The sequence below is a fragment of the Auxenochlorella protothecoides genome (assembly GCF_000733215.1).
Source record: "Auxenochlorella protothecoides strain 0710 unplaced genomic scaffold scaffold46, whole genome shotgun sequence".
NCBI classification, from domain to species: Eukaryota; Viridiplantae; Chlorophyta; class Trebouxiophyceae; order Chlorellales; family Chlorellaceae; genus Auxenochlorella; species Auxenochlorella protothecoides.
The window spans coordinates 193,922-207,668 of NW_011934475.1; the positions used below are offsets into that span (position 1 = coordinate 193,922).

Here is a 13,747-nt window from a genome sequence, read left to right on the forward strand (position 1 = left end):
ACACGGCATCGACTGATCTTTGGCCTCGGAATTCCAGGTTCAAGACGTTGTGAATCAGAAGGGTGTTCCGAGGGTCGCCCAGTCCCGCAGTCAGTTGACAGCCATGATGAGCTCCTTGTGCGCCGCATCCAAGCCCCTGATACCAGCACCCATGGCTGTTGGGAGGAGTAATGCCCTCTGCCTCATTCAGCCGCGTGTGATGTGTTCATCGCTGCGCACGGCACAACCCTTGCTGCGCACCTCCATCGTGCACCCGGCGCCCCTGGTAGGTCTGTCGATGGTGAGGCTCCATGCCATCCGCGCACCCCTCCGCTCGGCTCCCTGCCGTGCTCATGTTCACAAAATCAGCGAGCCTTGCGAATCACACAATCTCCACGCTTGCAGGTCCGTCGTCCCAGCCTGCACCCCGTCGTCCCGGCCCGGGTGCCGGGCTGCCCCGCCTCCTCCTCCACCTCACCCGCCTCCCCCGGCCCCGCGCCCGCCTCCTCCCCCGCCAAGGGCCTGCGCGTCACCCTGTATATCGGCCTCTGGTACGGCTTCAACATCGTGTTCAACATCCTGAACAAGTCCGCGCTGAACGCCTTCCCCGCGCCCTGGTGCATCTCCGCCCTCCAGCTCGCCACCTCGGCCGTCTTCATGGGCACGCTGTGGATCACGCGACTCTACCCCGCCCCCACCGTCACCTGGCCCCTCATCAAGGCGCTGGCCCCCGTGGCGCTGGCCCACACCATCGGCCACGTGTCGGCCTGCGTCTCCTTCTCCCTCATGGCCGTGTCCTTTGCGCACGTGGTCAAGGCCGCGGAGCCCGTGCTGTCGGTGGCCCTCTCCCAGCTCATCCTGGGGGAGGTCAACCCGTGGTACGTCTGGGCCAGCCTGCTGCCCATCATCGGCGGCTGCTCCTTGTCGGCCATGAAGGAGGTGTCCTTCGCTTGGGCCGGCTTCAACAACGCCATGATCTCCAACTTTGGCATGGTCATGCGCAACGTGCTGTCCAAGAAGAGCCTGGGTGACGCCACGGTGGGTGTGGCTTTTTGTTGGGGCTGGCGGGCTTGTTGGTCTGGACGGCGGAGTGGTGCCATGCTGTCCAGGAGTAGTAGCACATGACGCGCGGGGCGACGTCACCCTGAAACCTTCCTGTCCACCCCTGGAAACCACCCCACCCTCCCCCAAGCTTGGCCTCAGAACAAATTGGACGGCACCAACCTCTTTGCCCTGCTCTCCTTCATCTCCCTTGTCTACACCGTGCCTGTGGCCCTGGCGGTGGAAGGTTGGCTGCGTTTGACAGGGTGGTGTGGGGGTGCTACAGTGCAGAATAGCATGCATGCTGGGTCCTGCAGGCTACCCTTGGTTTGGGAGCATGGCATGCAAGCGTGTGCTTCGGAGCCGGTAGGCTGTAGGGGCAGGGGAGCACACTCCCCCATGCCAACCATCCTCGCTCCTGCTTGCCGTGCGAAAAGAGCTGAGGCAAGGCCCCCCCCCCTTCCCCAACCCTGTCGACCCTTGACTCCATGCTTTCCTCACCTTGATTCCATTCATTCAGGTTTCAAGGGCGGCGTGTTCCAGTGGGGCACGATGTGGAGCCAGGCCGTGGCCACCCTGGGCGCACCCCAGTTCTACAAGCTGATGGCGGGGGCGGGCATCTTCTACCACCTCTACAACCAGGCATCCTACATGGTGCTGGACCAGGGCATCTCCCCCGTCACCTTCTCGGTGGGCAACACCATGAAGCGGGTGGCGGTGGTGGCCTCCTCCGTGCTCTTCTTCCGGAACCCAGTGTCAGGTGTGTTTGTGTGTTGGGGGGGCGGGGGCCGCTGAGATGGCAGGGAGATGGTTTGGAGTGGATGCATGCCTCATGTGGTGTTTCCCTCGGAGGGAAGGAATGAGGTGTGCAAGAGCCACCACGCCCCTTCGGCCCTCTTCTGCGGTATGATTGCTGTGATATGACCAGGCACCACTGGCCTGCTGGGAATGACATCCCCAAGCACTACACCACAGTTAATCATGCTGCCCCCTCGCAACCACCGCACACAGCCCTGAACTGGATTGGGTCGATGCTGGCAATTGCGGGCACCGGTCTGTACTCCCTGGCCAAGCAAAAGGCTGGCAATGATGCCAAGAAGGCCAAGCCTGCATGAGTGGTGGCGGGGCCCGACGCATGCCGGCCGCTGCCCCAGCATGAGGCGTTCTTGCTCGCTGCTTGGTGGCTGCACAGCACATTCCTGACCTCACCCAGCTGCTGCTGAGAAGCCGACAAAGGCAGCACATACCACCCAAGCACTGTACTGACCCTCACACAATCACACCATGTAAATGTAATGGACTCCTGCACAGCCAGTTTAAATTTGAGGAAAGCTCGCGCAAGGCTCGTCCTGTGTGATCCCACTGACATCCTTTTGGGTGGCCTGCAATATTCCTGGTATCGAATGCAAATGCTAGATGGTTTCACTGCACTGTGCCCCTCTCTTGGAGAGATCTTACAACAACCTCGGCAGAGGTGCTCTGCACGTGCAAACGGTCATTGCCACCGGCAGTACTGGCACCCCTGCCGGCAGTCTGCTCATGGGGCCGGGGCGCCGAGGCCGCCGCCAGCATACTTGTGGGCGCCCCTGCTGTATGCTACTTCATGCATGCTTTCCTCCCCGAGCCCCAGCATGGCCACAATGCAGGTGATGTTGTCCCCCGATCCCCGCGCCAGGGCCGCCTCCACCAGCCGCTGTCCAAGGTTGAGGGGGAAGGGATGGGGACGGGAGGTTACATCCCTGGTTTGGCACTTGAAAGACAGGGCACCCACCATGTCCCTGGTAAGTAGGGACATGCTGTAGAAGGGGTGTAAAGGCTAGCAGTCCACCGTGTGCATCTTACCACAGCTTGCCTGCACATGTAACCCCTCCCTTTCCACCAAAACATAGCCTTGCTTACCTGGGCGCACATAGTGGGGTGCTTCACCGTGTCCTGCACCAGGCAGACCGCCTCCTGATTCGTCATCACGTCCCACAACCCGTCGCTGGCAAGGATCACGAAGTCATCCTGGGGGCGGAGGTCCACTTCCAGCTTGTCGGCATCGGGGATCAGGCCGTCCTGCCGTAGGTCCAGGTCGCCGATGGCCCTGGGGATTGAAGGGCGAGGTGGGAATAGGGTGGGTTTGGTGCTCCCACGGCCTCTGGTGCACTAGCCTTGCACCCAGGCCGGCATCTATCACGACTTGGACGCCCATCCACTCTTCCTAGCGACTCCATTCCCGTCCAGTCCTGGCCCACCTGGACACGCTGAGCCCCGCTGCGCCCAGCCTGAGGCCTCCTTCCCGCCCCGTCAGCCGCCCGCCCGCCCTCGCGATCCGCGCCCGCTCCCCCTCCAGTCCCGGCGTATGCTCGGCGGTCAGCGCCAGCGCGCGCCCGCCCCTGCACAGCACGGCGCGCCCGTCCCCCACCCAGGCCAGCGCCGCGCGGCGGCAGGAAAGCAGGACCAGCAGCGCGGTGGACCCCGGGCAAGGCCCGCCCCCCCTCGCAGACCTCTCACGACCTGCACCCCACTCGGAGCAGAAGCCTGCATCGGCGGCGGCCAGGCCGGCCGCCAGCCAGGCCGCCGCGCCGCTGCTGCCGGGCAGCGCGCCCTCCAGCAGGCCCGGCAGGCGCTCCGCCAGGTACTGTGCCGCCTGGGGCCCCCGGTGCCCGTCAAACACGCCCAGCAGCGCGTGTCGGCTTCTCTGCGGCGGCCCCCGGGCGCCTCGCGGCAGGAAGTCGGGCAGGATGAAGTGGCAGTCCTCCATCCGGTCCTCCCCCCTCCGCCCGGCCACGGCTTTGGCTCCCAGCCCCAGCGGCGCCCCTGGCTGAGCGTGCCCTGGCCCATCGCGATCGTAGGCCTGGACCCATGGCGGGACGAGACCCAGGCCGCCGTTTTCTGGGGTAGCGATCTCGTCAGTCCCTCTTTCCAGTGGAGAGGGAGTGTGCCTGAACGACTCGGCCTTCTCCCCGGCCACAAGTACGGGAGGACCTGGCGAGCCGCCCCGCGGGGCCCCTGCCTCCTCCTCCTTGCCTGCCAGCTCAATGGCGAGGCGGGCGAGATCCTGGGCCACCTGCGCCGCGCCGGGCCTCTCGCCCGCGCCTGCCACCCAGCACTGGCTGATGAGCCGGGTGAGCTCGGGCGGGGCATCTGGGGCCACGCTGGGCCTGAGGCCGCCGCTGGCAATCGCAACGCGCAGGTCCTGCCTGTGCGTGTGGGGCGGCATTGCCATGAGGCCCAGGAAAGAGGGACACGAGGTGGTGTAAGGGGAGGGAGCCCAGAGAGAGCAGCGGCTGCTGCTCCACAGTGGCTCCCAAACAGCACGGACAGCCTGGGTGTACTTCATTGCCTGGCCCAGTGTGGAGCTGAGAGTGCAGGGCATCCCCAGTAAGGGAAGCCAACAGCCCTGGTCTTGCTGTGCCATCCAGCCTGACCACCCCTGTCCCCTCCCCACCCCACTTCATTCCTTTCTCCCTCATCTTCTCACACCTGCTGTACCCCATCTCCAGGCAGGTCTGCATGAGCGGGTCGTCCCGCTCCGCGTCGCTGTAGGGAAGCTGTGCGGTAGCCAGCTCGTTCAGGCAGATGCCCAGCGAGTAGATGTCGCTGGCGGGGGTGTGCCGGGCCCCCAACAGCACCTCCGGTGCCAGGTACTCCAGGGTGCCCACCATGTGCAGCTTGTGGAAGCCGCCGGAGGGCTGGCCGGTGCCAGGGGCCCGTGGGGCCTCCTCATGATGCCTCGACCCCGAGCACAGAGCGATGCCCAGGTCAGCCAGCTTGAGGAAGGCACGGCCGGCGTCCAGCAGCATGTTTGCCGGCTTGACATCCCTGAGCAGGGTTGGGAGACGGGTGCTGGGGAAATGTGGTGGAGCAGAGCGTTTCGCGTTGCCATGGCAGAGGGAGGCCCCCCCCCCGGCTCTGCCATGGGAGTCATGAGGGACCCAGCCCCACGCGACACACATGTCCAAAGTCATCCCCTGCGCCACCGAAAGCAACCTGTGGACGATGCCGTGCGCGTGCAGGTGCGACAGAGCGCTCGCTGCTTGTGACCCCAGGTGGCACAGCAGGGCCAGGGAGGGGCGCCAGCCCTCTCTGTGCAGCAGCCTGGCAGCGTCGCCCCCGGCTTCCAGCGCCGTCAGCATGAAGTAGCCGGGAGGCAGCAGGCGAGCCCCCACAAGGGTGACGAGGTTGGGGTGGGGGAGGCTGCCCAGCAGCTGGACCTCGCGTCGGAAGGCGTCGAGGTCGGTGGTGGTGCGGAGGCTGGGACGCTTGAGGGCCACAAGGGAGGGTGGCTGGTCTTGGGAGGCAGAGGGATCCCGAAACACGGCGCTCCACACAGTAGCCTGGCCTCCATGGGTCAGAGCCGATACTATGCTGATATCTGATGGAGAGATTGCAAGCGGGAAGGAGGCCTGACTGGCAAGTTGGGCTGCCCCTGCAATGTCCCCAGCCCGGACGGCAATGGCCATGGCGGCGACGACGGACTCCATGGGATGCACATCCTCACTCAAGACCATACAGAGCAGGCACGGATGTTGAGAACAAAGTGTAAGGTAGGTTATATACTGTTGCGGATGCAACAAGTGGCTCGTGTGATACTCATCGCGTTGCTGAAGAGCTCGCAAAGATTGAAGTAATATCACACTGGCTGAGAGCTCGCCATTCCCACTGGCACAGTTCGCATGAATTACGATTCACAGCATCCATATATAGTACTGATGAAGAACGTACCGACCGGCGTCGTGCTATACATGGGAACATCGCGAGGTCCCCACTGCAGAATCGTACACACGGCCTGCTGCGCTTGCTGGGCAACCATGCGGAACTCTCGAAATATGGAGCTTGTTCCATGCTCGTTAACGATCACATCAAGCCTGATTTGCATATTTACCCAAAATATAGGCTGGAATCGAAGTAACTCTTACTTCTGATCTACCGTGTGCCTCGCAAGCCGTGTCCTGGCAGGGGGCTTGAACAAGGTCCCTGTCCTGGCGGCGATGCAGAAGCCGGCTGAGCTGACGACGAGGAGTGAGTCTCCGGCCGACAATGATGGTGAGACTGGCGCTGTCATACGGTATCTCAGGAGAGGGAGGTGCCCATGCTGGTCTCCCTCGCATTGCCCACCCGGCGGTCGGCCCTCCATCAGACGAGAGTACACCGGCACTTCCTCCTTCTTCCTCCCCCATGTTACCGTGGCGTGCAGTTCCCCCTGGGTTCGAAGATGTAGAGGTGAATGAGGCTGCAGCCAAGCTGTCCTCCGTGCAGGTGGGCAGAGTCATGGATGCCATCCACCATGCCAGTGCAGGGGAGGGGGCGCTCGCAGCGCGATCCTCGTTCTCGACTGAGTCCCCTCCACCTTCCTCGAAACAGGTCAGCGAGGCAGCTCCTGATGCAGGGGATGAGCCTGACACAAGCCTGAAGACCGACTCCCTGGTGGAGCGGGATACAGAGGTCAAAAAGGTCCTGGCCGACGACACCCTGTACACATCAGGTGGGGTGCCTGCTGGGCCTGATTCCTTGGTGGGGCCAGCCTGTCAGTCCTGGGATACTGAAGCTCATGCAGTGGTGTCTGTTCCGTCCAGAGTGCCGCCCCCTTGCCCACCGACCAGCTCGTGGACCCGTTTGTGCACCGCCAGTCTCGGGACCAGATCCTCAGCCTGCAACAGGAACAAGGGCCCCCCTCAAACTCCCCCTCCCCCACCTCTGCAGCAAAAACCTTCGAGGAGCTGGGCCTCTCCCCCGAGCTCCTGCAGGGCCTGTACATCGAGATGAAGTTTGAGCGGCCCTCCAAGATCCAGGCCGAGACGCTGCCCCTGATCCTCACCCCGCCGCACCGCTCCCTCATTGCGCAAGCCCACAATGGGAGCGGGAAGACCACCTGCTTCACCCTGGCCATGCTGTCCCGGGTGGACCCGGCCCTGCACGCACCGCAGGCCCTCTGCGTCTGTCCCACCCGCGAGTTGGTCATCCAGAACGCCGCTGTGCTGGAGCGGCTGGGCAAGTACTCCGGCATCACCATGACCTCCACCGCCGCGGCAGACTACGCCACCACGCGCCGCGCGCGCATCAACGAGCAGATCGTGGTGGGGACGCACGGCAAGCTGCGCGATTGGATGAGCAAGCGGGTGCTCAGCGTCGCGGCCATGAAGGTCCTGGTCTTCGACGAGGCGGACGAGATGCTCAAGGTGCGCGGAACCCGGCGGCGGGTGGTGACATCGAACGGGGTGAGCCGGCCTTTCTCTCGTCCCACCAGGACCACCGTTGGGCCGCACCCCTCGGGATGGGGTCCCCTGGTTTGGCCACTGATCCCACCAACCCAGGCGGGTTCTCAGCAGACAGCATTGGGCACGGTGCCATTGTGGTAGGCCACATGCATTCCCTGCTTTCCACCCTCTTGCAGCAAGAGGGCTTCCTGGACGACTCGGTGCGCATGATGCGGCAGCTGCAGGCGGCCAACAAGGACCTGCAGATCCTGCTCTTCTCCGCCACCTTCAACGAGCGCGTGAAGACCTTTGCGCAGAAGGCGGTCAAGGATGCCAACCAGGTGCGAGACTGAGGGGAGCAGGGGATGTATGAAGTTTTGCACCTGAATCAATCACGTGCCGCCATGCCTGGGAATCGGCGCCATGCCCTCTGAACACCCTGTCTGCATGGAACGGCAGGGAGGGGAGGTGCGTCACCGCCAAGCTCTTCCCCTGCGCAACCTTTCCATCTCTGAACCTCCCTTGGCAGGTGTTTGTCCCCAAGGAGGACTTATCCCTGGACGTCATCAAGCAGTATCGGGTGGTGAGTCAGCGATAAGTCATGTTTGGGTAGTTATTGCGGAGACCAAGAGTATCATGATCCCGGGGCGGCCTGAATAGGCTCAGGCAGCACACTGCAATTGGATTGCAGACAGATAGGAACGCTCCCACCTCGACTGTGAGCATCTCGTCGCGATCCTCTGGTATCACAGTCGTTTATCCACGGGCCCCGCCCCTCCTCCCGCAGTACTGTCCTACCTCCGCCGACAAGGTCAAGGTCCTGCGTGACATGATTTTCCCGCAGTGCGAGCGCCTGGGCCAGACCATCATCTTTGTGCGGACGCGGGAGACGGCACGTGACGTGCACAGGCTGGTGGGCTGGCAGAGTATCAATGGCATGGGTAACACGGCCGGCGTCCCACAGTGATCCACTCTGATTGTTCGTGTGCTTGCGCGGCGTCCAAGAAAGATCCTCTAATGAGCAATGTAGGCGCCGCCCCTTGCTCCCCATTACCTAGCCTCGCCGGCTGTGGACAGGCACTTACAGCGCCTCGCCCCGCCGCCCTTCCCTCCCGCACAGATGGAGAGCGAGGGGCATAAATGCACCTCCATTCAGGGCGGCATGGACCACACCGCTCGCGACCGCGTCATCCGGGAGTTCAGGTGCAGGGTTTGGGGATTGACGTGGGGCGAGGGGAGTCAAGACGGCACCCACAGTCCGCCCTGCTACGGGGGGGGGCAGGGTCTGAGCTGCAAAGTGGGAAGCCATGAAGGGTAGGGACTCGTGCTGTGTTCTTCCCGGAATGCTCGAAGACTACCAATCCCCCTGCACCTCCTCTCCACTGACCAGGGATGGCACCACCAAAATCCTGATCAGCACAGACGTGCTTTCTCGCGGATTCGATGTCACTCAAGTATGCAGGGGGAGGGAAGGGAAGTTTGCCGCTTGCCGTGCCCATTTGCAGTGCGCCGTGACGCCCGCTCGGCAGTCACATTGATACGCCCCTGAACTGTTAGTCCCGGCCTCGCACCTCCGGCTGTGTGGCACGGCCTCATGGGCCAACCTCCCTTGCCGCCCCCAGGCTCCACTAGATTCCCCTCCTCGCCACCTGGCTTGCCCACCTCGCATTCCCCCCTGCCCACTCTTCACAGGTCACGCTGGTGATCAACCTGGACCTTCCCGTGGAGAAGGACGTGCGCATCCCCGCCTTCGAGACGTACCTGCACCGCATCGGGCGCAGCGGGCGGTTTGGGCGCAAGGGCGTGGCCTTCAACCTGGTCACAGGGGACACGGTGAGTGTGTGGGAAGAGGGAAGAGAAAGGGTGCACGCCGGCGTCATGGGACTGTGGAGGGGGCATGCACCTGGGGATTGATCAGTCCCTGATTTTTGGCGGCTCGCAACTCCCCATGCCCACCAGAGTCGTCACCTTAACTCCACAATAACACACGCCAACCAGGAGCGTCGCGTGATCGACGAGATAGAGGCGTACTTCAAGCACCCCATCCCCGAGGTGCCGTACGACAATGAGGAGGAGTTTGTCAACGTGCTGCGGAGGGCGGGGCTGACGGAGCAGGAGGCCTGAGGGCAGCATCTTGTCAAAGGGTGACCATGTCCATGCCGGAGGCTCCCAATCCGAGTAAAAAGCTAGGACTCGACCAGCATGGCCTGCTGACAAGGTCTTGCTTCATTAATTCTCAAATTACATCGAAATCAACCTGCCGATGGGTGTGCATGGAGTCATGGTCGGTTGATGGTGGAGGCGCCGATACCTCCTCACCACAAACCCCTCACCAATACCGTGGCATGACACCACGACCTTGCCTCGCTGTCTGAATCATGACGTTATATTTGTCAATGAGGAGCAGTGTGATGCATCTGCCGGGTGCGGGGCCGGGACCGAGCATCAGGCTGCATCACAGCCAGGCAGGCCCGCCGCCCCTCCCACCAGGCCCTCTCCGACACAGAGGATGCACGCGGTGCCGCGATGGCCCGACAGAAGGTCCCATGAAACCCTTGGCCAGGGAATCCGTGGCTCGTTATGTTGCGCGGGCAAAGCGGTGAGGAGGAAGCGGCATGAAGACTCCGTTCTGATCCGTGCCTTTTGTGGCTGTTTCACCTTGCTCCAGCCTGCACCCACTGCCGCACATTGAATTACCCCTCGCTCCCGCCTCAGGTCCCTGGGCCAGAACTTCCTGTTGGACGACGCCATCCTGCAACGCATCGTGGAGGCCTCTGGCCTGACCCCCGCTGACTCAGCGCTGGAGGTGGGGCCCGGCCTGGGCTCCTTGACGCGGCACCTCGCCGCCGTGGCCGCCAGCGTGACTGCAGTGGAGAAGGATGACGCATTGTATTCACGCCTGGTGAATACTCTGACCGAGGTGCGGCTGCTGTGGGAGCCCAGGGAGGGAGATCGCCCATTGGGGGGCAAGCACATCTGTTGGCGACGCTGCTGTGCAAGAGGAACCAGGGACCCCCACACCTGTTGGACCCCGCACGTATGGGAGCTCCACCAAAGGCTGCACACTGGTGGGATACATTGAGAGGTACCCAGTCCCTTGGACCAACCTCGGCAGGGCGATGTGACCTTGATTCATGGCGATGCTCTGCAGCTGGATCTTGGCACTCTGGTGGAAAGCATGGCCATGCAGGCCGCACCGCCACCTGGCGCCCCTGGGGCTTGCATTCGGGTGCTGGCCAACCTTCCTTACAACATCACCCAGCCCTTTCTGGAGCGGATCCTTCCGCTGGGGGGCCCGCTCGCCTCAGCCACGCTCCTGTTGCAGGAGGAGGCCGCAGAGCGGCTGGTCAGTGCCCGGCCCGGGGACGTGGACTGGAGGGGGGCCAACCTCCTGCTCCAATACTATAGCCGGCCCAGCATCAGGTGAGATTTGAGGGAGAGGGGGAGGATCAGAAGGACGTGGCGCAGTGCTCATTGCAGGCAGTGTCACGGCTCCGGGCCGACTGGATGCGTGGGCGGGGCTGGATCATACTCTGTGAGAGTCTGCCATGCCGCCAGGGTGGCATGGCCCCTGCTCAGCGAGGTCTGTCTGCAACCCCAGTTCCTCCAGGAAGCCAAGATGCAGCACCTCCACAAACCCCTTTCCCCCTTTACCTGCTTGATGCCAGGTTCAAGGTGCCGAGGTGGGCCTTCTCGCCAGCCCCAAAAGTGAATGGCGCTGTAGTCCACCTTGAGCTGCTGGCGCCTGAGGATCGGCCGCCCGTCCCCTCTGAGGCAGCCTTCCTGACTCTGGTGAGGTCACACCCTTTCCCCATCCATGACCTGTGACAGGGTCGGTGCCCCAGGGAACCCTGACGGGGCCGGAGGTCACGGTGCGGCAAGTGGCGGATGCCGTTGCACCGACCCCACCAAGCTGTCTGATGCCCAGCTGTCCTCAAGTTCCGGCCGAGAGAACGGGGTACCATATCCCCACCCCTCACATCACACCCGCCCTCTCTGGACGCCGGCCGGCTGCAGGTGCGATTCGCCTTCCACCAGCGCCGCAAGATGCTGAAGAACACCCTGGCGCCGCTCTTTCCCCCAAACCGGACCGAGGCGGCCCTCTTGCGCCTGGGACTGGATGCCGGCATTAGGGCAGAGAGGCTGACCCTGGATCAAATGATCCGCTTGCTGTGGGCGCTGGCAGAGACATGACCCCGCATTTTGCTCTGCAGGAGCGATAAGCTAGCCACCTGGATCAGTTTATTTGTCTGTGTGTGACTATCTACATCAGAATTGCACAACGGCCTTGCACTGCCCCTGTCTTCTGTTCCCTTCTGCCACCTCTGGCAGCCGTTTGGCGCGATGCCCTCACCTTGATGCCATTGGCAACACTAGGCAGCTCGTTGTGGTGATGGTTGAGCTTCTCTCAACCATAGGACAAGCACGGCAAGTGTTGGCAGTCTTGCAGAGATTGCGCAAGGTGCAATGCGAGTCCAGCTTCACATGCAGTGTACGGTCCTATTAGTCCACTCTTCCTGCTGTACCTCTTTAAACCATGGTCGTTGCCACAGACCCTGGCCACTGTGGATATGGGGTATTGCAGCCTGGTCACAGCACCTCAAACGAGAAACGCGATCGCTCTGCTTCTTGTGTATGGACCGTAATATGCCAATTTGTCTGAGGCACAGGCACGCAGCACATTTCCATTGCGACAGCATCACCCTCAACTGATCATGCCAACGACGCATGTAGCTGGATCAGGGACCCTGGAGCCTCGTGAAAATTGGGGGCCAGAGTGCAATCGAGCGTAACCTCGCCCCCCAGGCGCCTTCAGAGAAGGCGCCGAGCCATGCAGCTTGCCTGTTGCGAGGCCAGGGTAGGGGCGCACAGCGAGGCACACGTTCAACACAGCTGTACTACTGTCACGATCACAACATGAGCTCAGCACACTCCACATGCCCCATCTGTCAGATGCTTTACCCGACTAATAACCGCATGGCTCCAAGAACTCAAGCGGCGAAGACTCAGTAACGCACTTCTGTCCTCTTAAATGATGGAACACGACTCGATGCACCGGCTGTCTTAACGCAGGTCCAGCCTCGCAGAACTCTTTCGTACCAAGTTTGCATTGCCAAGTTCTCGGTGAAAAGGTTCTTCGAGGCAGAGATGGAAATCTATGCGCAAGATCGAGAGCGAGAGCCACGTTGCATTGTCTCCGCACGCTTCATGCAGATTATTCCACCTGTCACTCTCTCCCGTACGACTCAGCCTACGGAAGGGTCGCCGGCCGCTTGCCATCTACGTCCGGACTCCCACAGGTCCGCTTCAACATCCGGCTATCGCAGCAAGAAAAATGCAGGGGCTCTCCTCATCCACTACAAATCACTGCAAATATTAAGGCCTGGAGACGCCCGATAGATACCGCAAACATTCTCTAGCGATGTGCACTGCCTAGATTTGATTCCGTAAAGCAGCCACTGCAACCTTGGCATGTTCGGGTCCCGCCCCACCACCCTGCGTTGGGCGCTCTTCATTATTTGGCACGCGAGCCTTGCTGCGGCGGTGAGAAAATAAAGCCTGATGTACTTGAACGCAACGATCCAACCCAGTGCTGAACCTCGCCCTGTTTCCTTCCCATCCTTGCCCCGGTTGCTCCGCGCAGGATACGGCGACCATCACCCTGAATTTCATCGAGTGCATTCATCCCTCCAGCGAGGGCAAGCCTACAAGCTTCATCACATGCACTGCTAGTGTGACGGCGTCCGATATGCCTCTCAACTCTTACTGGATCGACTACGTGTGGGGTAGTGCTCAGGGCTCGGTCGAGGTTCCAGCCAAACAGCTCACCAGCTTCGTTACCTGGAGCGATGTTGGGACCTCCATTGAGGGGTCTGCGTTCGCATGGTATCAGACCTCAGACGGCACGTACATTCATTCCTCAAGAATTCCCATTGCCCCATTTAGGAGCCCCCCCCCTCCACACCCTGCCCCCCCGCCACCACCATCGCCCCCGCCCCCTCCATCGCCTCCACCCCCCGATCTAGCTGTCTTCGACACTGCTGATTGCCACAAGGTGTACTCAGAAAGGATCTCCTGCACCGTTGGCATGACCTTGCAACAGCTGCCGACAGTGGTGGTGCTCACCTTCAACATGTCGGACGGCTCAAACTATCAGCAGCAGTATGTGAGCAGATCTACCAAAATGACGTACACTGCAATCTTCATTGCCTTTTCGCCCCTGGGAACAGTAACAGCCACCGTCATGGCGGGCGATCCTATCATTGTCGGGCCCTACCCAATCAGCGACGATTCCCTCTCTCCCCCGCCCCCCAGTCCCTTCCCGCCGCCCTCTCCACCCCCCCCCATTGCCATCGTGCTGAGCGATGCAATGTGCAAGCAGCAGGAGGACGAGCTCTACAGGTGCCAGGTCCAGGTGGCCAGTGATAGGCTGCTGGCGCTCATCATCGTCAAGTACAAGGTCGGCGGGGTGGATGCCTCCCAGACCTATGCGCCCGATGACCTGATCACGATGAGCACCGTCACCGTCACCACGAACTCCATGG

At 62.0% G+C, this 13,747-nt stretch overlaps 5 protein-coding genes across 5 annotated transcripts; 3 read left to right on the plus strand and 2 right to left on the minus strand.

Annotated features, from left to right (window-relative positions):
- Positions 1–636: 636 nt before the first annotated feature.
- F751_4111 (Xylulose 5-phosphate/phosphate translocator, chloroplastic) lies at positions 637–2,135 on the plus strand (the record flags this gene model as incomplete). Its single annotated transcript, XM_011403694.1, has 4 exons — positions 637–1,017; positions 1,183–1,267; positions 1,541–1,780; positions 2,032–2,135. 4 exons carry the CDS (start codon positions 637–639, stop codon positions 2,133–2,135), a joined length of 810 nt encoding a protein of 269 aa, XP_011401996.1.
- Positions 1,301–1,510, minus strand: F751_4112 (hypothetical protein; the record flags this gene model as incomplete). Its single annotated transcript, XM_011403695.1, has 1 exon — positions 1,301–1,510. The coding sequence occupies one exon, from the start codon at positions 1,508–1,510 to the stop codon at positions 1,301–1,303; it is 210 nt and encodes a 69-aa protein (XP_011401997.1).
- A 422-nt stretch (positions 2,136–2,557) lies between the features above and the next one.
- Positions 2,558–5,489, minus strand: F751_4113 (Protein kinase and PP2C-like domain-containing protein; the record flags this gene model as incomplete). The annotated part of the gene is made up of 6 exons (XM_011403696.1): positions 2,558–2,713; positions 2,920–3,106; positions 3,258–3,543; positions 3,991–4,205; positions 4,489–4,827; positions 4,996–5,489. 6 exons carry the CDS (start codon positions 5,487–5,489, stop codon positions 2,558–2,560), a joined length of 1,677 nt encoding a protein of 558 aa, XP_011401998.1.
- A 507-nt stretch (positions 5,490–5,996) lies between these two features.
- F751_4114 (DEAD-box ATP-dependent RNA helicase 38) lies at positions 5,997–9,326 on the plus strand (the record flags this gene model as incomplete). Its single annotated transcript, XM_011403697.1, has 11 exons — positions 5,997–6,051; positions 6,203–6,264; positions 6,370–6,490; positions 6,709–7,184; positions 7,400–7,543; positions 7,732–7,785; positions 7,990–8,115; positions 8,323–8,405; positions 8,593–8,656; positions 8,895–9,035; positions 9,201–9,326. The coding sequence occupies 11 exons, from the start codon at positions 5,997–5,999 to the stop codon at positions 9,324–9,326; spliced, it is 1,452 nt and encodes a 483-aa protein (XP_011401999.1).
- Positions 9,327–9,748: 422 nt separating this feature from the next.
- F751_4115 (Ribosomal RNA small subunit methyltransferase A) lies at positions 9,749–11,396 on the plus strand (the record flags this gene model as incomplete). The annotated part of the gene is made up of 5 exons (XM_011403698.1): positions 9,749–9,801; positions 9,918–10,122; positions 10,465–10,625; positions 10,871–10,994; positions 11,220–11,396. 5 exons carry the CDS (start codon positions 9,749–9,751, stop codon positions 11,394–11,396), a joined length of 720 nt encoding a protein of 239 aa, XP_011402000.1.
- Between the last annotated feature and the right edge of the window lie 2,351 nt (positions 11,397–13,747).